Source organism: Ahaetulla prasina, chromosome 18 (genome assembly GCF_028640845.1).
Source record: "Ahaetulla prasina isolate Xishuangbanna chromosome 18, ASM2864084v1, whole genome shotgun sequence".
Taxonomy (NCBI): Eukaryota; Metazoa; Chordata; class Lepidosauria; order Squamata; family Colubridae; genus Ahaetulla; species Ahaetulla prasina.
The window spans coordinates 2,433,628-2,456,228 of record NC_080556.1 but is presented as its reverse complement, the minus strand read 5'-3'; the positions used below and the strand labels follow the sequence as shown (position 1 = coordinate 2,456,228).

The window sequence follows — 22,601 nt, the reverse complement described above, 5'->3', positions numbered from 1 at the left end:
GACGTCATGTAAACGGAAGGGATCTTTATTGGCCGGCAAAGTGTGAAACCCGAAAGCTGATTGGTTGGAATTTGAGAGGGCCAAGAAGGCATAGGGAGGGGCGGGGCTCCTTTTCCATTCATCATTTCAAAGTGTGTATTAAGCTGGGCTATCACTATAATAAAGGTTTAATTCATATTATATCATATCATATATCATATTGTTATTTTATATTTATATTTATATTATATTGTTTTGTTAAGTTATGTTTATTATATATTATATTATATTATATTATATTATATTATATTATATTATATTATATTATATTATATTATGTTATGTTATGTTATGTTATGTTATGTTACATTACGTTACATTACATTACATTACATTATATTATTATATTATATTATTATATATTAATATATTTTCTTTTATATACACTGAGAGCATATGCACCAAGACAAATTCCTTGTGTGTCCAATCACACTTGGCCAATAAAAAAAGTTCTATTCTATTCTATTTATATTTATTATTATATATTAGATTAGATTAGATTAGATTAGATTAGATTAGATTAGATTAGATATTATATTATATTATATTATATTATATTATATTATATTATTATATTATATTATATTATATTATATTATATTATATTATATTATATTATATTATATTATATTATATTATATTATATTATTGGCAGGCGTATGTTTTTAAACTGTTACTGTTTTAATGGTTCTCCTTGCGGACAAAGAGATGGTGCATAATTAATTCCACACACACACCCCCTCTAAATTAGTGTTTCTTTACTTCTGCAACTTTTGAGATGTGTGGTCTTCAATTCCCAAAATCCCCAGCCAGCCTCTGTGGAGTATAACCTCCAGAAATCCCCGGCCAGCATTTGCAGACTCCACCTCCCAGAATTCCCCAGCCTTGGTGCTTTAAGACTTCACTTCCCAGAATTCCCCAGGCAGCGTGTTCCATAGGGATCAGAAATTTTGCCCTCCTATTTCTGAGTCAATCACGGGAGTAGCCTCTCCTTGTAAGGCCTTCCTTGAGATCCAGCGCAGCGGGTTAGACTAGATGGACTCTTAGATCCCCTATCACTTGACATTTTGATATTCTAGCAAAAAAAAAACCCAAACACCCCAAATCAGCCAGCTTGGATATTTTATTTTTATTAGATATGCATCTAGGATTATCCTTCCTCCCCCCCCCATCAAAAAAAGAGAGAGCATGGGACGTGGATCCCCGAAATGCCAATTTATTTTATTTTATTTTTTTTGCACTCCTTCATATGGTCAGCATCAGCGGTTGTTGTTCGTCAGCCAATTCCTCTCCTGGAGGGATTTCGTAAAAGACGCAGAGCGAGGAATACAGGCAGCCCACGAAAGAAACCACGCTGGCAAAGTACATCACCCCGTTGGCGCTGCCCACCGCTGCCGTTAAAGGACCCATGACGATGGAGACCAAAATCTGGGCCAGGAAATATTGACAGCTTAGGAGGGAGATATCGACACCCATGCCTCGTTTAGTGCCGTCTTTGTCGGTGCCGGCAAACTGTTTCGTGAAGGACAGAAGAGAGAGAGAGAGAGAGAGAGAAAAGTTTTAAAAGTTTTAAAGTTGCAAAACATGCTAACTTCGTGCCCTGGATGATTGCATGGCGATAAGAAGAGATGATAGACAAAGATACCATAGAAATATTGTAATTATACAAACAACGTTTCTCAATTTTGGCAGTTTGAAGACGAGCGGACTTCAATTCCCAGAATTCCCCAGCCATTCCCCAGGAAATTCAGGGAGTTGAAGTCTACCCCTCTTCAAACTTACTGTAGAGTAAGGAATTCTCTCATTTCTAAACCACTTCTAAATGCTTCCACCATTTTTTTTCTAAATGACTCCCTTCTGCAAGATGAGGGCCCTCTGTACATGCCCAGAGACCCTCCAGCCGAGGAATATGAGCGATTGCCATACCTGCTTACTTTGATAGTAGTCACACAGCAAGGAATAAGGGAGAGTGCAGAGGGTAGAAAACAGCACGCCGTAGGTGACGCAGAGCGACAGGATCACGTAGATATTCCGAGTCAAGGTAGCCAGACCGGTACCGAGGCCGAAAACTAAATAGGCTATAAAATACAGCGTGCGGATGCTGAAGTATTCTTCCAGTTTCTCAAGAGAGGCTGCCAAAGGAAGGGAAGTCAATTCAACCTACACAAACCGTCTCATTCCATACCTTTAAGCCGAGACCCTGCAAGTTACAAATGTGTTAATTGCAAATAATATTATTTGGAATGAATAAACCTTCCGTTGTGCATACAATTTGAATCTCAGTGCCTTTTTTTTAAAAAAAGTGTATTTTTGGGTATGAGTTTATGAGTTATCTTCAGTTTCATACAGGAGGAAAGATGGAGGGAGGGAGGGAGGGAGGGGGAAGGGAGGAGAGAGGAAGGGAGGAAAGGAAGAACGAAAGACAGGAAGGAAGGAAGGAAGGAAGGAAGGAGAGAGAGTGGGACGGAGGGAGGGAGGGAGAAAAGGAGGAAGGAAGGAAGAAAGGGTGAAGGAAGGAACGAGAGGAAGGAAGGAAGGAAAGAAGGAAAGATGAAGGAAAGGAGGGAGGAAAGGAGGAAGGAAGGAAGGGCAGAGGAAGGAAGGAAATAATAATAATAATAATAATAATAATAATATTTTAATTTGTATACCGCCCTTCTCCTGAAGGACTCAGGGCGGTGAACAGGCAGATAAAATACAAATATACACAATAGTTAAAATATCCCTTAAAAAACTAATTTAAATGTGCCCAAATATTAAAATAACATACACCCCCATAAGATTATAAAACTTTAAAAACCCATCAAATTTAAAAAGAGGGATGGAAGAAAGAAAGAAAGAAAGGAAGGAAGGAAGGAAGGAAGGAAGAAAATAAGCATAGGAACTTTCCACCATAACTTCAGAGTTAAAGCCACTAGTGGAAAAAAGTCTGGAAGATACTTAAAACCCCCAATGGGACAATCCTTAAAAGGGGCGCAACAACCTTCGTTTTAAAGCATGCGCCTTGCCATTATCGTGTTTACCAAGTGGTACAGTCCTCCCAGAGCTTCAGGACATTCCTCCCCCCCACCCCCCCTGAAAAACCTCCACCTGGATCCCACCTCCTCCCCCGTGCCATCCCCATTATACCCAAGTCGCAACACCCGCCGATTTACCTGAATACAAGGCTGCGCTGAATGCGTAGATGCACATGCCCCAGCACCCCATGGTGACGCCAGCGTTGTACCTCTGGCGCTCGTCTGAATCCGGGGGGGCTTTGGGGTTCCCTTGGTAGACCACCTCCCCCATGAAGTCGGTGTAGAAGAGTAACATCCCTTCAAACGACAGCCAGCCTGCGAGAGGAATCGGAGAACGTAACGGGGTGTCGGAAGAGACACGTCACCAGAGGAAAAAGTAGAAGGAAGGAAAGAATGGAGGAGAAGATGGTTAGAAGATGGTTTCTCAAACAGGGTCTGAGAACTGAGGGCCCTTCCAGATCTTGATGAACGACGTTTCACCCCCCAGGCACACAACAAACCAGGATTGGCCAAGCCACGATTCTTTGATAGGAGCTGCTGTGGGCCAAGAGGTGGAGCTCTTGCCTCACAATCAGGAGGTTGGGAGTTCGATCCTAGGTAGAGGCTGCCTGTAGGGTCTCCTGCTTGGGCAGGGGGTTGGACTAGATGACCTGCAAGGTCCCTTCCAACTCTTTTAATCTGATTGACACTTGTGGGCCAGCCAAGCTACGTTTTTCAAACGGGGTTAGAGAACTGAGGGCCCATCCAGATCCTGATAAGCTACGTTTCCCTGCCAGATACACAACAAACCAGGATTGACAGCCACAATTCTTGGATTGGCACTTGTGGGCCCGCCAAGCTACCTTTTTCAAACGGGGTTGGAGAACTGAGAGCCCTTCCAGACCTTGATGAGCAACGTTTCACCCCCAGACACATAACAAACCAGGATTGGCCAAGCCACAATACTTGGATTGGCACCTGCGGCCAGCCTACATCCATGTAACCACATTAGGACCAGAGGTTGGATTCACTTACCTTCCCTACCAGTTTGCAAATGTGAGCGTGCGCTTATGTCCGGGCGGGTGGGCAAAGTCTCCCGCAGTTGCCGCTACAAATTTGCCCGAACCACACAGAACTGCCTGAATCCTATCTCTGATTGGGACGTAGTTTAACCTACTGGCTGACCTACCTCTCCTGGTTGTTGTGTGTTGTGTCTGTGCCCCCCGAGCCGGGCCCCCTGCCAGAAAGTAACTCGGAAAGTGAGGGGAAAGGGCCAGAGGAAGGCCAGGTGGAGGAGACAACGAGGCCTCCGTCCTTTGACTCTTTCCCCCCCCCCAGGCCACGCCTCCAGACCCGGCTGATGTCAATCAGGCCTGGCTGGACCCTTGGTTTCGTAGGCAGGAGAGGCGGGAACAACAGAAGCAGAGGTGGGGCAGGCCTAGGAAGTGCTGAGTCATGGAGTCACACCCCACAGGATATAAAACCACTTCGTGGCGAGCAAATCAACTGCTTAACTAGAGTTGAAGTACTGTTTGTTCCTGGTTGACTCATCGGCATCAAGAGAGATAACAGAGACACTTGGCAGACGCTCGCTAGTTTGCTGCCAGAGCTGATAGTTGCCGGCTAATTAAGTCATCGCTCGTGTCTCCCGGACTGCGGAGGGGGACAGATCATCGTGAGTCGAAGCCGTTGGGAAGGACCAAGGAGAGCCATAGACATCTCCTCCATCTTTGTTTCTCAAACTCAGCAATTAGAATACACTCTCCTAGATGGAGGAATCAAACCAATCTCCTTTTTTTTTTACCTAGGAAGTGGTTGATGCAAAGGTTGCGAAGAACTTTTGGCATGTGGCAGACGGTGGAACACAGGAGCTTTATCGACAGCGGCTGTTCGGAGGCGTCGTTCAAGCCGTTCAACTCGCTCTCGTACTTCACTCCGTTCAGCAAAATATTTGCTACCTGCGTCACAAAATCAGTACTTTTAGTCAGCGAGGCGCACGGGAAGCTGCCAAACAACAATGCAGTATGCCGCCAAATTATAATATTTCTGCTTGGATCACAAATGACTGTGTTTCCCAGAAAATAAGACCCTAGCACAAATTTTCAGGATACTGGTAATATAAGCCCTACCCCCAAAATAAGCCCCAGTTAAGATCCTCAGCTGGATGGATGCATTTAGTACCGTATTTCCCTGAAAATATGACCCAACCAGAAAATAAGCCCTAATGCGTCTTTTGGAGACCCAGTCTTATTTTCAGGGAAACATGGTATAATATTATTGCAACTAGCTGAAGATGAATATTATAAAATTTCATTGGATTTGTTTTGATTTGTTCTTGTTCTATTATTCGTTGGCTTGTTATCTATATTGGACGGTCCTCCAAGACCATTTGAATCCAAGAATTTACTACAATAAACAGTGAAATTTATTTGCTATGGCATCGCTCTGGAACAGGTTGCTATTATTCTTGCAATTTTTTTCCTTATTCGGTTTTCTGGTTTTTTGTTTTTGTTTTTGGCTGATTATGGAGCATCAGAGGTGTAGAAACCATTTTGTTTACCTGTTAATTTAGGCAGACTCAGAGACAAAGAGCAAAGAATGATGAGTAAAATCTCCTGTCTTTTCTTTAACATTTCATTCTATGCAAAGGTATACTGCTTAGTAGCATGGAGGTTCTACAGAGGGGTGCCTTGGAATCCATTTCGGCCTTTTTAGAACCTGTTGTCAACTCACAAATCATCCCGGGTCTGCTCTTGAGTTGCCATAAGCCAAGAGGGATGGGAAACGGGCGAAATGGCACAGCAGCCAAAGACAGCTGCACATTCCATGCTTATCTCTCTAAAGGCTGTATCCCAGGGTTACCTACAGCAGCCTGCCGGGAGTGACCTCTACAACCCTCAAAATTGCTCTGCTGGCAAATGTGATTGATGACACACCCTGGGGGGAGGGGGGAAACAGAGTCATAATTGGAGCGTAAATTACGTAGGGTCAGAGCTGGCTTCACTTGGGAAGATACCGACATGAAGCTCCTAACAAATAACTGGATTTCTTTTGAAGCTTGCCTCGAGACTCATGATTTAATCAGGGCATCCGTCGGAATCCTGACACCTGTCTTCCCATCACAGCCTCACCTTTTCCCGGCGCTTACCACCACAATGCATTTTTGCACGGAGCAACGACGGGAGGCTCGAGCAAGGGAGCCTGGCTGCCTTTCCAGCTCACCTGTTGGCTGAACGTAACATTCCTCCGCCGTGTGCTTTCTGGAAGGTTCCCGGTGATGATATCCGGGATTGCCAAAGTCTGCGGCCGTTTCAGGATCCCCGACGAACGGGGCTTTATTGCATCCAAGGACCCCACCCTCAATCCTTCCCCGCCATTTTCTCTGCTCTCCAAGGCTCCATTTTCAGGGCAATGTAACCCTTCTGGCACTCGGGGGAGGCTGACGCTGACACCCTGTCCCGGTAAGCTTCCCGGGATGGACAGGTAGCCGTCGGTCCCACCGGTGAAGCAGTCAATGAGGACGCTGTCGATATTTGAGGTGCCGAAGGAGGAGGCAAAATCGTTGAGCCCCGTCAAAGAGCTGTCCCAGCTGATCAAGCTCCCGTATCTCGGGGTCAGGGGGCTGAGTGGAGATATGGGGCTGGTGAAGTTGGCGTACATACGGACCGGGTTTTGGGATCCCGCGGGGCTGTCCGGGGGACACTCCTCGAACAGCAGCGGGGGAGAAGGCGGGAGTGTCAAATTTGGGCTCTTCATGATGTTTTTTTGTTTGCCGAAAGACGACAAGGAGCGTTCGGGGATGCTGACCAGAGTCAAGATGGTTGCCAGCGTCAGGGTGATGGAGGTGAAGATGTAGATGACGCGTAGCTGTCCGCCCACGGCCTTCCCGAAGGCGGTGCCGTTCCAGTGAATTCCACCCACGACGTAGCCAAAGCCACCGCCGAGTCCTGCGAGGAAAGAACCAAAGCCCGGGTCAGTTTTCATTCTGGAAAGTCTCTCTCAGCTACTTTAAAGAGTTCAAAGCAAATGGATGCTTCTACTTTAAAACCTTCAAAAACAGTTAGATGCAGCTACTTTAAAGAGTTCAAAGCCAATGGATACAGCTACTTTAAAGAGTTCAAAGCAAATGAATGCTTCTACTTTAAAACCTTCAAAAACAGTTAGATGCAGCCGTTTTAAAGCATTCCAAACAGTTGGATGCAGCTACTTTGAAGATTATTAAAACAAAGGGAGGCAGCTACTTTAAAGAGTTGCAAATAGAAGGGAACAGCTACTTTGAACCTCAGTAATGGAAATGGAGGCAGCGACTTTAAAGAGTCACAAACAGTTGGATGCAGCTATTTTAAAGAATTGCAAGCAGATGGATGCAGCTACTTTAAAGAGCTGGACATAGGTGCCTGATTTTTTTGCCTTAAATCAAAGCACGGCACAGCTGTGGTTGTTGTTGTTGTTATTGGAGCTGCTGGACTACAACTCTTGCTCAAAAGAATTCGCACCAGGTTCTGGATGAGAGAATCCGAGCCTGGGTTTTGCTTGGCTCGGCTTTACGGCAGTGGGGAACCACCTAACCATGACTCAACCACCAGGCATTGCGGGAAAAACTCACCAGCTAAAAGAGCGTGAATGTTGAGCGCCCGGTCTTGATCCGACGGGCGACAGACGTCAATCATGTAGGCATGGCTGGGGTTGTCGGCCGAGTCGGCACAGAAATCCATCAAGATGACCCCACAGATAGTCAGCGCGATGCCCCATTTGTGGTTGTTGCCTGTGTCCGAGATGGCAGCGCCAATATCCCGGCCGTTCAGCATTAGGGAGAGTCCCAACAACGCCCCTGCGGAGTAGGCAGAAACCAGAAGAACAGTAGGATCACGCAAGCAACGGGCAATAACACCCACATTCCCACCGCCGTGCGTTTCTGCAAAGCCCCACAACCTTGTTAAAGATAGTTCTCGACTTACAAACAGTTCACTTACTGACCGTTCAAAGTTACAACGGCGCTGAAAAATGCGATTAGGCCCAATTTTCACAATTATGACTTTTGTAGCCTCAAAATTCAGATGCTTAGCAACTGACTTGCATTTATGATGGTCGCAGTGTCCCGGGGTCCCGTAATCCCCTTTGGCGAGCTTCTGACCCCGTAAAGTCCATTGGGACAAACCAGATTTGCTTAACGACCGGGTGACTAATTTATTCGCTGCCACAATTCACTTAACAACGGTGGCCAGGAAGGCTTGTAAACGGGGTGAAACTCACTTAACCGAAAAAAATATATGTCTTACTTAACGACAGAAATTTGGGGCTCCGTTGTGGACGTGCGTCGAGGACTATCTGGGTTTTTGCAGCAGGGGTTAATTTATGGGGGTTTGTTATGCGAGGGGTAGTCAGATTTGGACTGAAAATGATTAGACCAGGGGTCTCCAACCTTGGCAACTTTAAGCCTGGTGGACTTCAACTCCCAGAATTCCCCAGCCAGCTTTGCTGTAATATTTGACTGAGCAGGGGGTTGGACTAGAAAACCTCCAAGGTCCCTTTCAGCTTCTTCCTTCCCTCCCTCTTCCCTCCCTCCCTCCCTCCCTTCCTATCCATCCATCTCTTTCTTCCTTTTTATCCATCCCTTCCTTCCCTCCCTCTTCCCTCCCTTCCTTCCTTCCTATCCATCCATCTCTTTCTTCCTTCTTATCCATCCCTCCCTTCCTCCCTCCCTCCCTCCTTCCCACCCTCCCTTCCTTCTCCAAACTGGAGGTTTTTAAGGAGAGATTGGACAATTGTCTGAAATTGAATTCCTGCCTGTGCAGGGGGTTGGACTAGAAGACCTCCAAGGTCCCTTTCAGCTCCTTCCTTCCTTCCTTCCTTCCTTCCTTCCTTCCTTCCTTCCTTCCTTCCTTCCTTCCTTCTTTCCCTCCCTCCCACACTCCCTCCCTCCCTCCTTCCTCTCTCCTCCCTCCTTTTTCCCTTCCTTCCTTCCTTCCCATCCATCACAACTGTCCTTCCTCCCTTCCTTCTCCAACACTGGAAGTTTTTAGGGAGAGACTGGACAATTATCTGAAATGCGATCGGGTTTTCCTGCCTGAGCAGGGGGTCGGACTAGAAGACCTCCAAGGTCCCTCTTCCAGCTCCGTTGTTCTATCATCGAAATCACTCCAAGCAGGGCTTCCGTTGTCTATTCGGCATTCCCGTTCACCCCTTAAAAATCCCCCTCCCCTTCGACCTGCCCGTAAAGGCTTATAAACCTGCTATAAATACGCGAACACCTTTTCTTCCGCAAATAACGCTCCAGATCAGGCCACGGTTAAGCGATCCCTTCCCTGCACCATTTGCGTGTCCCGACGCCTCGCGTTTCTCCAAACCAGCTAAAGCAATAAGCAGAACGAATCTTCCCCGGCAAGCAGAAAGCTAGCGTGTCAGTATTTTCACTTAGGGGTAGCTAGCTTTCTTAGTGCAAGGAGACCCACCCACCCCCCTCCCCTCCAATTACCGATCGCCAAAACGAGAATGAACGGTCTCCTTCGTCCCATGCGGGAAGTGCAGCGGTCACTCCAAGCCCCCAATAAGGGCTGCAGCAGGAAACCTAGGAGGGAAAAAAAAAATAGAGGAAAATTGGAGTCCGGTGGCTTGGCTGTCAGTGTTTAGTAGAAGCCTTCTGGATGGTTCCTTGATGACGCTGTTGTTTTTACTCGCACCCCAACACAATGAGGACGAGCCACTAGGATGTAAATAGAGAACAGAGCCCACTGCCTTTGTAGCACTGATGATGTTACACAGTTCGGTAATAAAACGTCTACAAGAAAAAGCACCAAGGATTCCACCATCCACGTCTTCCTCCTTGTCTTTCTCCTCCTCTTCCTCCATGCAAAGCCAACTCCCTTCTAGCACTGATAATATTACCGAGCTGGGTCATGAAACGTCTGCAAGAAAACCACCAAGCTCAGGCAGCACCAAGGACCACCACAGTCCTTCTTCCTCCTCCTCCTCTTCCTCCCCCTCCTCCCCCTCCTTGCGAACCCCACTCTCTTCCAGCACTGATGAGGTTACCTAGTTGGGTCACGAAACGCCTGCAAAAACAAACAAACAAGCAACCCCATCAAACTCAGAGAGCATCAAGGACTCCCACAGTTGAACCCTAAACCGCCAATATACTCTTTTTTTTATTTATTTACATTTATATCCCGCCCTTCTCCGAAGACTCAGGGTGGCTTACAATGTATAAGGCAATAGTCTCATTCTAATTGTATATTTACAAAGTCAACTTATTGCCCCCAACAATCTGGGTTCTCATTTTACCTACCTTATAAAGGATGGAAGGCTGAGTCAACCTTGGACCTGGTGGGACTCGAACCTGCAGTAATTGCAGGCTGCTGTGTTCTAATAACAGGCTTCTAACAGCCTGAGTTATCACGGCCCTTAGACACCTGCATTTCACATCAAAGAAGATCAAGAAGGGTTAACCTAGAGCCTCCTTCTCACCCTCCCTCTTTTCCTGGGGCGTAATGGCTGTTTCCTTTCCCCCTAAAAGCTCTTATGGCCAAGATTCTTTTGACAAGAGCCGAGAGAGACGGATCTAAGAGTCCCACACCGGAAACGCACAACATTTCCGAGCCGGGTGCTCCGATTTTAACTGCCTCACCCAGAATCGGACTGATAAACCACACCATGCCGTACAGCTGATCCGGCAGGCCCATCTGGAGCAGGGCCGGCGTAACGTAAGCCGTCTCCATGGCGTAACTGAACTCGATCCCGAACAAGATGCACCCGTTGAACAGCAGTTCCAAGAAAGATCTCTCCGGGTGGATCTCCCCGAAGGGGACACGGTCCTTGGGGCAGGGGGTGTTGGGAGGAGGAGGCGGGGAGGGCCGGATCGATTTCCTCCGCTTGGGGTGCCTTTTGAAGTTGTTGGCCCGATGGCTGATGTGCCGGGGGACGGAGCCCGGATAATGCACCGCTTGGGTCCTCCAGAGATCCGGCGAAGAGACGGTAGGGAAGAGCAATTCGCTGGACGGACTGGCGAGGAGGGTCGGAGCGGTCATGTTGGACTTGCTGGAAGGAAGGAGGAGATGATGAGTTTACTTGTAGGAGACAACCAGGCTGAGCCCGAGGGAGGGAGGAGTCAAATGTGTCATTAGTCTTGAATCCCTTCGGTCTCACTAGCAATCTAAGCCCAGCCCTCCTGGAATTCCTTCAATTCTTCTCTACCGCCAATTCGCTTCAAAAGTTGGTAGTTCGGATTCTTGTAGAGAACACAAGCTTGCAATAAATCTTTATATTTATTTGAACTGCCTGGCCTTCCTGATTTTCCTGCCCTTGACATTACCCTCTGTCTGTCTGTCTGTCTTTCTTTCTCTCTTTCTCTGTCTCTCTCTCATTCTCTCTCTGTCTCTCTCTCTCTTTCTCTTTCTCTCTCTCTCTCTCGTTCTCTCTCTATCTCTCTGTCTCTGTCTCTTTCGTTCTCTCATTCTCTATCTCTGTCTCTCTCTTTCTTTCTTTCTCTCTTTCTGAATGTATAAAAGCATACATTCAGCCCTAACAACAACAACAACAAAAGCGTACAAAAAAAAAGAGAGAGAGGAAAAGTGATTGAATAAATTTAACATTTAACATTTAGGATCCACCCTGGCTGGTTGCCGGGGGGGAAAAAAAGAATCCATAAAACACCCCAGGTTTTTAAAAAAGGGAATTAAAAATAAGCAAAGAGAAACAGAATTTAGTCACGGATTTGAAGAATATATTTAAGCGGAGATATTATTTAATTCCTATATGTAGAAAAAGGGTTGTATAATATGAGCAAAGTTTGACCAGTTTGGAAATTTGTTAAGAAAGCTAAAAAAAAATAATAATTGAACGCCAAGCAGCAAATAGAAATATCTCTAGCTATATATTTCATCCGCTTTTGCTAAATGTTGGCTTGCAACGAAAATATATGTACTGGGTTGAATGTCATTTTTCTAGCTGGGACTTCAAGTTGCTGTGTTCACACATTGCCACTCGTTGACCTGCTAATATAAATACTAACAATTTTTTTTTAAAAAAATCCACTTTGCTTCTTCGCAGCCGGAAAGCTAAGCTCATCATGTCGCTGAGATGCTAGATTTCTATGGATGGGGATGGCTGTTTTTACAGAACTGTCTTTTGTTCCTGCCGAGCCAAATATTTTAATTTGGGAAGCCAATCGATGGAGATCCAAAAAAATAATTAAAAAAAGCCTGGCTGAACTAAAATGACCCCTTAAATCTGGGTGGAGAATGCGGTCACATACAAAACATTTCCTGACTTATTCTCCAAAGAATAAGGGCAGGACAAGAAGCAACGGATGGAAACTAATCCAGGAGAGAAGCAACCTGGAATTAAAGAGAAATTTCCTGACAGTGAGGACAATCAACCAGTGGAACAGCTTGCCACCAGAAGTTGTGGATGCTCCGACACTGGAGGTTTTCAAGAAGAGACTGCACAACCATTTGCCCGGAATGGTATCGGGTTTCCTGCTCTAGCAGGGGGTTGGTCTAGAAGACCTCCAAGGTCCCTTCCAACTCTTTTATTCTATAATCCCACATCAATTAACCAGTGGAACAGCTTGCCACCAGAAGTTGTGGGTGCTCCATCACTGGAGGTTTTGAAGAAGAGACTGAACAACCATTTGTCTGAAACCGCTATTCGGTTTCCTGCTCAAGCAAGGGGTTGGTCTAGAGGACCTCCAAGGCCCCTTCCAACCCTATTATTCTACACTTGACAGCTTGTCGCCGAGAGACTGCTCAGAAACCTAAAATCAAGAGGACTAGAAACTTGGGGGTGGGGGGAAATCAACCCTGCCCTTTTTGCTCCTGCCCTTAGCAAGCAATTTTAATGTGGGGGGTGGGAGAGAAGGGATTGAGGGAAGTGTAGGACAATCATGGCCCATTTGGGGAGGTGGGTTTCTGGGTACGAGACCCCCCCTGCTCCCCCGCTTTTCTCTTTGTCTCCTCCCCCACCCACCCAGCCAAGAGGATGGGGGAGATGCAGATGGACCAGATGCTCGGCTCCTGTATCCTCTGCAGGGCCTGGAGGCGAGCCGGTTGGGTACCAATCGGGAGCTCTCACCTGGATCACCGTGGATGAAGGAGCATCCTTGAGAGACGGGAACTGAATTCCTGCAGAGATCAGGGGGCCAGCTGCCCTGCTAACTTCATCTGCCCCCTCCCCATAAGGAACGCTGGGTGTGTGTGTGGGGGGGTGTCAGGCTGGGAGGTGATGTCACCAGCCTCCGCCCTCCTCCTCTCCCCACCCCAGCTCTGCAGACACCCGCCCATTTTCTCCCCCCTTCTTCTTAAAGGGGCAGGACGGCAGGAAATCCCAGCCTCTCTGCTTTTACCTGGTGGGCGGGGTCAGAAATGCCATCCATGAAATAAAGTCTTTCTCTATCCCGATCTGTCTGTTTGTCTATCTATCTATCTATCTATCTATCTATCTATCTATCTATCTATCTATCTATCTTTAACAGGTTAACAGAGTTGGAAGGGATCTTGGAGGTCATCTAGTCCAACCCCCTTCCCAAGCAGGAGGCCCTACACCATATCTACCTACCTACCTACCTACCTACCTACCTACCTATCTATCTATCTATCTATCTATCTATCTATCTATCTATCTATCTATCTATCTATCTATCTATCTATCTATCTATCTATCATCTAAACCTATCTATCTCTATCTGTCTGTCTGTCTATCTATCTATCATCTATCTAAATCTATCTTTATCTCTATTTGTCTGTCTGTCTATCTAGCTATCATTTATCTAAATCTATCTGTTCTATAAATAGATGATAGCTAGATATCTCTTTCTGTCTAACTCTGTCTGTGTCTGTCTATCTAGCTATCTAAATCTATCTATCTATTTATCTATTTGTCTCTGTCTATCTATCTATCTATCTATCTATCTATCTATCTATCTATCTATCTATCTATCTATCTATCTATCTATCTAAATCTATATCTCTAACTATCTCTATTTGTCTGTCTGTCTATCTATCTATCATCTAAATCTATCTATATCTATTTGTCTACCTACCTACCTACCTACCTACCTACCTATCATCTATCTAAATCGATCTCTTTCTGTCTGTCTATCTAACTCTATTTATCTGTCTGTCTATCTTTCTATCTAAATCTGTCTCTATCTATTTATCTGTCTGTCTGTCTGTCTTTCTTTCTATCTATCTATCTATCTATCTATCTATCTATCTATCTATCTATCTATCTATCTATCTATCTATCTATCTAATTTGCTGGACTAGATGGAGCTGTCCAGTTTTGGCTGAGAAAGGGAAGTCTGTGCAGCCCAGCAGTGAAGGAGCTGGGGTTTTGGATCCGGTCCTGAGAATCCACGATCCCGGGTTCAAGAGTAGCAAGGAGATGTGGCCCGCTGTGCCCGCTTCAGCCGAGCTTGCTGGACAGCGTAGTTGTTTGTGAGGCCTGCTAAAAGGGGAGCTTTCTATCCCAGCAATTGTGTGAATGAAACGTGGGAGAAAAAAAATCACAGAAATTGTTCACTTTATTTCCTGCTTTGGCCTGGATTTTTCCCTGCAATAACCCTGCGAGGTAGGCTGGGCTGAATCCTAATCTAGTTCAAATCTCAGGACAAGAGAGGACTCCAAGTTAAAGCATAAAATCCTAGACTGGAAGATTGGTGGGGGATCTTAAAGACCATCTAGTCCAACCCGCCTCTGCAGCGCAGGTCCCAGGATCTGTAGAGGCCTCAGCTTGGACGCCGACGTGTAAAAATATATCGGTGCAACGTCTAAATCTGGCTAACGGTGTGTGAGATCGATTAGGTGGCCCCAGCAGGGAGGAAGTGAGCGGAAAGAGAAAAGTGGAAGACACGCCCCTTTTTATTACATCGGCCAATGAGGCTCTCAGGACGGAGACAAGGATGCCCCAATGAGATCCTTAAGCCAAGCATTGCCAGCCTGTGGAACTTACCGCCACAGTAAAACAAAATCAAATAAATAATCAAATCATAAAAAATATAATAAAATCATTTTTTTAATTATTTTTCTTTCCATCCACTGACATTTCCCCAAAGTCTAAGACAGATTTCTTCTTTAAGGACGGATATTTGCTTCTTCCATCCTGATGAGGGGGATGAGGAAAGAGAGAAAACAATGGGAAGGAACAGACAGTCCTCGATTTATAGCGGTTTGTTTAGTGACCATTCCAAGTTACAACGGCACAGTCAAAAGGGACTTATGACCGGCTTTTCACACTTACGACCCCACGTGATCAAAATCCAGACACTTGGCGACTGGTTCATATTTACGACGGGCCGCAGCATACCCCAGAGTTACGTGATTCCCCTTTTGGGACCTCTGGACGAGCAAAGTCACCAGGATTCGCTTAACGACCGTGTTCCTAACTGAACCGCTGCGGCGATTCCCTTAACAAACCATGGCCGGAAAATGCCGTACCCTGAGGCAAAATTTAAAAAAGAGTCTCGCTTAGCGACGGAAGCGTGGGCCCCCAATTGTGGTCGTAAGACGAGGACTAGCCCTGCTATTGCACGGGTTTAAAACAAAGGCAAGCTGTTGGGGTTTTTTTTCGACTCTATGGACCCATATGGACCCTAACCATATTCTCTTTTAAAGCAGGGGTCTCCAACCTTGGTCCCTTTAAGACTTGTGGAGCTTTGCTGGCTGAGGGACTCTGGGAGTTGAAGTCCACAAGTCTTAAAGGGACCAAGGTTGGAGACCCCTGTTTTAAAGTATCTCCTGTTGGCCTCCCCAAAATCCGGGATGTGAGAGACGGGAATCTCTGAGCGCCGGTTTCCACTTCAGACCCGGGAAGCCACTGCGTACATCTTCGACGTCGATCTCTGCAAAGCCGGGAGGGCACCGCGAGTTTTCCTGCCCAGCTCAGCTCCTGTTTAACGACCGGGAAAGCCAAGTTCAGTTTGCGACAGGATGCAAAAAGTTCACAGCTGGGCTGTCACATGCCCCCAGCCCCCCAAAACGGTTTTGTTTTGAACGGAGTTTTGGCCAGCGGGCTTCCATCGGTCGGCGTTCGTCCCCTCGACCGCCTCCGAAATACGGGGGGGATGATATGGTCGTTAGTTTATTTATTCCTCTCACTCCCCCCCCCCCACTTTCCGGACTCAGGTGTTTTAAACAGAGAGAAAATAAGACGACAAAGATTTCGCCTGTGTTTGGGAAAGACACAGAAACCCCAGGGGGATCTACTCTGCGAGATGGAGAAATAAAAATCGATCGATCAATTCACAGCTTTCCTACCTGAAGGCTAAAGAGACTAGCCAAGACTTTTTAAGGTGGAGTTTCTCAAATGGGGCACATTTAAGAGGTGTGGACTTCAACACCCAGAATTCCTCAGCTGGCACGTATGAACTTTCAGTTCCCAGAATTCCCCAGTTGGCATGAATGGACTTCAACTCCCAGAATTCCCCAGTTGGCATGAATGGACTTCAGCTCCCAGAATTCCCCAGTTGGCATGAATGGACTTCAGCTCCCAGAATTCCCCAGTTGGCATGAATGGACTTCAGCTCCCAAAATTCCCCAGTTGGCATGAATGGACTTCAACTCCCAGAATTCCCCAGTTGGCATGAATGGACTTCAACTCCCAGAATTCCCCAGTTGGCATGTATGGACTTCAGCTCCCAGAATTCCCCAGTTGGCATGTATGGACTTCAACTCCCAGAATTCCCCAGTTGGCATGAATGGACTTCAACTCCCAGAATTCTCCAGTTGGCATGAATGGACTTCAACTCCCAGAATTCCCCAGTTGGCATGAATGGACTTCAACTCCCAGAATTCCCCAGTTGGCATGAATGGACTTCAACTCCCAGAATTCCCCAGTTGGCATGAATGGACTTCAACTCCCAGAATTCTCCAGTTGGCATGAATGGACTTCAACTCCCAGAATTCCCCAGTTGGCATGAATGGACTTCAACTCCCAGAATTCTCCAGTTGGCATGAATGGACTTCAACTCCCAGAATTCCCCAGTTGGCATGAATGGACTTCAACTCCCAGAATTCCCCAGTTGGCATGAATGGACTTCAACTCCCAGAATTCCCCAGTTGGCATGAATGGACTTCAACTCCCAGAATTCCCCAGTTGGCATGAATGGACTTCAACTCCCAGAATTCCCCAGTTGGCATGTATGGACTTCAACTCCCAGAATTCCCCAGTTGGCATGAATGGACTTCAACTCCCAGAATTCCCCAGTTGGCATGAATGGACTTCAACTCCCAGAATTCCCCAGTTGGCATGTATGGACTTCAACTCCCAGAATTCTCCAGTTGGCATGAATGGACTTCAACTCCCAGAATTCCCCAGTTGGCATGAATGGACTTCAACTCCCAGAATTCCTCAGCTGGCACGTATGGACTTCAACTCCCAAAATTCCCCAGTTGGCATGAATGGACTTCAACTCCCAGAATTCCCCAGCCAGCATTCTGATACCTATATTAAATAATACTAAAATTTCAGGATGTTGAGGAAGATGGCCCCCTTAAATACAGCTTATCCTGGTTCAGAGAAATGGAGGCTGTGGAATATTTTTCAGGCATTGGAAACCTCACACAACACCCTTATAAGGTAGGCCAGGATCCTGGACGTGGTGTGTTCTCACCCATGCTAAGAGAACATCAATGGATGCATTTGCCTCGGAGCCTCTATTGAACAGATCTCAATGGTTTCTCCAGTCTTGTAGAACGGAGTGGCTATAAATCAATGAATGAACCGATCGATCGATCGATCGATGAATTAATAAATAAGAATTCATCGCCCTGCTTTGAAGCTACACTGCTTCAGAAAGTCAGAAGTTGGCTGAATCTTCTAGAAGGTTATTTATTTCGTCTTGCTGGACTGGCTTGAATTTTTTAAAATTTTTAATTGATTTTATGGGTTTTAAATTTTATTAGTTTTACAGGGTTGATATTGTATTTTAAATGGGGCCAATTGAATAAGTTTTTTAAATGTTTGTTTTTAGCATTGTATGTGTTGTTTTTGTATTTTACTGTGGCTGTTAACCGCCCTGAGTCCTTCGGGAGAAGGGCGGTATACAAATTAAATTATTATTATTATTATTATTATTATTATTATTATTATTATTATTATTATTATTATTATTATTATTATTATTATTGTTGTTGTTGTTGTTGTTATTATTATTATTATTATTATTATTATTATTATTATTATTATTATTATTATTATTATTATTATTATTATTATTATTATTATTATGGTCCCAAACCGGTCTTGGAGATGCATGCAACAATTTGAAGAAAGCCCTAAGCATGCATTGAGAATAGTCTACGTACCAGTGGTAGGTTCCACATATTCTTACCACTGGTTCGTCGCACGCATGCCTTCCACGCATGTCCCCGGCTTCAAAAATGTGGCTAAATAGGACAGCATTAAACCACCCCCACCCGCAGTCGCCGCTACCAGTTCGCCTGAACCGATACGAACCGTCTGCTGTGTACCCATTTCACTGACCTGGAGAGGAACAATGGAGGCAACACGACAGGATAACGCAGGCCGCCAAGTTTCCCGCCGAGCCGATCAATCCCAGCCAGCAAGACCACCCAAAGTCTTGGTGGACGTCCAGAAAGACGTTGGGGGGCACGTGGGCGGCCCTTTCCATGTAGGCGTTCACGGCGTACCAGAGGGAGCCCACCAACCCCAAAACACCTGGGCAGGTGAGTCAAGAATAAAAAAAAAAAGGACGGTCACTTCAAATGCTTTAGCTGAGTTCCATATTTGCAATTAAAGACATTTCAAATATTACAATCTCGCGTATTGCACATTGTATATTGTGTTATGAAGATTAATTTGGTTTACGAAGCAACGGAAAAATCGGGTTTTCTCAAAAAAAAACAAAAAACAAGTCGAGATTCGCTTTAACGACCATGCGGTTCACTTAACGACTGCTACGATTCCCAGCGATTCCCTTAACAACCCTGGCGAAAAAAGCGGTGCAGTCGTAAAACAAGGACCAGAGACGTATGTGCCAGGCCACCGAGATCGCTTACCTCCGGTCCCGAGGGCCAGTCCAGCCGCAGAATGCATCTTCCGTTTCATCTGAGGCTCATCCAGGAAGATTTTGATGCAGTCAAGCCCTCCCACCAAAAGTACCAGGGCACAGCCCGAAAGCATGTCAGAAGTGATCAACAACGCCCTCGTCACCACAATTTTCACTGCAAAAGGAGCAAAGTTAACAAAAAATAACGGGAAAACAGAGTGGGAAGGGACCTTGGAGGTCATCTAGCCCAACCCGTTATTCAAGCAGGAGAAACTTTCGTACAGAATAACAGAGCGGGAAGGGACCTTGGAGGTCTTCTAGTCCAACCCCCTGCTCAAGGAGGAGACAATTTCATACAGAAAAAACAGGATAACAAGAGTGGGAAGGGACCACTGGAGGTCATCTAGCCCAGCCCCCTTCTCAAGCAGGAAACCCTATTACTATTTCAGGCAAAGGGTTCTCCAATTTCTTCTTTAAAACCTTCAGTAATGAAGCACCCACAACTTCTGGTGGCAAGTCGTTCCACTGGTTATTTTTTCCCCAGTGTTAGGAGATTTCTGCTTAGTTCTAGGTTGCTTCTCTCCTCGATTAGTCCTCGACTTATAACCGTTCATTTAGTGACAAGATCACTCCAAAAAAAGTGACTCGGACGGACCGTTTTTCACACTTACGACCACTGAGGCCTTCCCTGTGGTCCAAATTCAGACGCTCGGCAACCGACTCATATTTACGACGGTGGCCATATCCCCCGGGAGGTCCCGTGATCCTCTTTTGCGACCTTCTAACAGGCAAAGTCAACGGGGAAACCAGCTTCGCTTCACAACTAGGTCACTAAGTGAACAACGTCCCTTAACAACGGTGGCAAGAAACGTCGTAGAACGAGGCAGAACTCACTTAGCCCGTGTCTCACATAGCCACAGAAATCGTGGGCTCCAAGGTTTCACATGCACCCAGCCACAAAAACATGCCTAAAATATAGGATGGCACCTATTAACCCATCCACAATTTCCGCTACCGGTTCGGTGCGAACCGGTCTGAACCATCGGGATCCGATCTCTGTAACTCCACGAAAATAAATCACAGCCCTTCCAAATAAAGCAGCTATTTTTTTTGCCCCCTGAATCTATTAGGGTCTATTTTGGGGGTGGGCTAATATTTTGAGGCCCCCCCCTCTAAGTTGCACCCCAGGAAACTATTTAGCTGAATGGCCGGAAACGCTGCTGCCGGCCCGTGTGGACAACATTGTTCTGAATGGGAATGGAATGGAACGTCTTGAATTAAGCCACTTACTGGGATGTTCGGCCAAAATGGAATCGTACTGGTCGCAGGTCTTAATGCCGTCTTGGACGTTAGTGACGCATTTCCTCCAGAGGCCTTGGCACTTGTGGCTGACCTACGGAAGAAAGGGGACGATAGGCCTAAAGATGGCCGGCGGTCCTCGACTTACGTCCGTCGGAAGAGACGATGGACGTGGCCGACGTGGCTTGTGACTCAGTTTGGCCTGTGGTTCCCGTGACTGCATTTTGGGGGGCAGCATTTAAGGATGGTGGCGGCGTCCTACGGTCGCGTGATCCCGATTTATGATGATTTTGGTAGAAACCAATCACCGGGAGGTAAGGAGTTCTAGTCCCGCCTTAGATGTGAAAGCTGCTGGGTGACTTTGGGCCAATCACTAGGAGACTGGGAGTTCTAGTGCCACTTTAGATGTGAAAGCCGGCTGGGTGACTCTGGGCCAATCGCTCTCTCTCAGCCCAAGCCACCTCGCAGGGTTGTTGTTGTGGGGAAAATAGGAGGAGGAAGCCGTTTTAGATATGTTCACCATCTTGAGTTATTGATAAAAATAATAAAATTGAGATTTTTTTGAAAAAACTTCGAACATCCTTTCGTGATCCCTCTCCAACCTCCCAGGCTCCCTCCCCCTTTGTTTCAGAAAAGGAAGGAAGGAAGGAAGGAAGGAAGGAAGGAAGGAAGGAAGGAAGGAAGGAAGGAAGGAAGAAGAAAAAGGGAAGGAAGGAAGAAAGGAAGGAAGAAAAGGAAGGAAGGTAGAAGAAGAAAAAGGGAAGGAAGGAAGAAAGGAAGGAAGAAAAGGAAGGAAGATAGAAGAAGAAAAAGGGAAGGAAGGAAGGAAGGAAGGAAGGAAGGAAGGAAGAAAAGGAAGGAAGATAGAAGAAGAAAAAGGGAAGGAAGGAAAGAAGGAAGGAAGGAAGGAAGGGCAGCCACAGAGGAAGTGGGAAGACAGAGAAGAGAAAAGCAGATTTCAGCCCAGCGCATCGTTGGTATTTTCCTGCAACTGACCTCCAAGCTATCATCGGCATTCACGATCCAGCAATCCGACCACGTCGCTGCGCCCAGAAACACGGTGGAGAGCAGAGCCACAAAGAAACACAGCAGTTGTAAAGCGGCCGCCATTTCGCAGAACTGGAAGGAACCGAAATAATTTGCTTTATTCAATTTGATTTGATTTTTTAAAAGACATCATTTCTTTTTTCTTTTTTTGCCCCCTACAGCTGAGGAATATAGGCCAGTAAAAAAAAAGAGATAAGAAAGAAAGGGGGAAAAAAGAGAGAGAAAGACTGAAGAAAGAAAAGAGAGAGAGAGAGAAAGAGAGAAAGAGAGAAAGAAAGAAAGAAAGAAAGAAAGAAAGAAAAAAAGAAAGAAAGAAATATATTACTAAAGGAATTTTGAAACAAGAATTAAAAAGCCAAAACCAACTAAAAATAAAAATAAGATAAAATATATATTAAAATAGCATTCTAGTATCCTTCCTTCTTTCCTCCCTCCCTCCCTCCCTCCCTTTCTCTTTCTTTCTTTTTCTTTCTTTCTCTTCCTTCCTTCCTTCCTTCTTCCCTTCTTCCCTCCCTCCTTTCCTCCCTTCCTCCCTTGTTCCTTATTTTTCCTTCCTTCCTTCTTCCCTCCTTCCTTCCTTCCTCCCTCCTTTCTCTTTCTTTCTTTCTTTTCTTTCTTTTCTTTCTTTCTTTCTCTTCCTTCCTTCCTTCCTTCTTCCCTTCTTCCCTCCCTCCTTTCCTCCCTTCCTCCCTTGTTCCTTATTTTTCCTTCCTTCCTTCTTCCCTCCCTCCCTTCCTTGTTCCTTATTTTTCCTCCCTCCCTCCCTTTCTCTTTCTTTCTTTCTTTTTCTTTCTTTCTCTTCCTTCCTTCCTTCCTTCTTCCCTTCTTCCCTCCCTTCTTCCCTCCCTTCCTCCCTTGTTCCTTATTTTTCCTTCCTTCCTTCTTCCCTCCCTCCCTCCCTTCCTTGTTCCTTCCTTCCTCCTTCCTTCCTTCCTTCCTTCCTTCCTTCCTTCCTTCCTTCCTTCCTCCCTCCCTCCCTTTTTCTTTCTTTCTTTCCTCTTATATATTGCTACTTAAATGGTTTTACCCTTTACTTTGAACAGCATTACTTATTTCTCTTTGGATCAGTTTTATGATTATTATAACTGAAATAACATTCTTTCTTTCTTAAAAAAACCCCACACATGTTCTATACATTATATAGCGAACCATTTCTGCTCGGTAGACCTTTCTTACAAATGCTTGCATAATCTTCATTTTAAAACTCCCGATCTTGT

The 22,601-nt window shown here is 45.8% G+C and overlaps 2 protein-coding genes across 2 annotated transcripts; both read right to left on the bottom strand.

The window, feature by feature from the left end:
- Positions 1-1,284: 1,284 nt before the first annotated feature.
- Positions 1,285-18,605, bottom strand: SLC45A1 (solute carrier family 45 member 1). Its single transcript, XM_058161184.1, has 9 exons — positions 18,513-18,605; positions 10,660-11,069; positions 9,511-9,603; positions 7,642-7,866; positions 6,258-6,982; positions 4,840-4,993; positions 3,195-3,371; positions 1,966-2,171; positions 1,285-1,551 (listed from the first exon to the last, which is right to left on the bottom strand). The coding sequence occupies exons 2-9, from the start codon at positions 11,057-11,059 to the stop codon at positions 1,285-1,287; spliced, it is 2,247 nt and encodes a 748-aa protein (XP_058017167.1). The 5' UTR covers positions 11,060-11,069; positions 18,513-18,605.
- On the bottom strand, positions 15,781-21,447 carry LOC131187208 (claudin-16-like). Its single transcript, XM_058161448.1, has 5 exons — positions 21,334-21,447; positions 20,329-20,431; positions 19,049-19,213; positions 18,513-18,707; positions 15,781-15,917 (listed from the first exon to the last, which is right to left on the bottom strand). Exons 1-5 carry the CDS (start codon positions 21,445-21,447, stop codon positions 15,829-15,831), a joined length of 666 nt encoding a protein of 221 aa, XP_058017431.1. The 3' UTR covers positions 15,781-15,828.
- Positions 21,448-22,601: the final 1,154 nt, after the last annotated feature.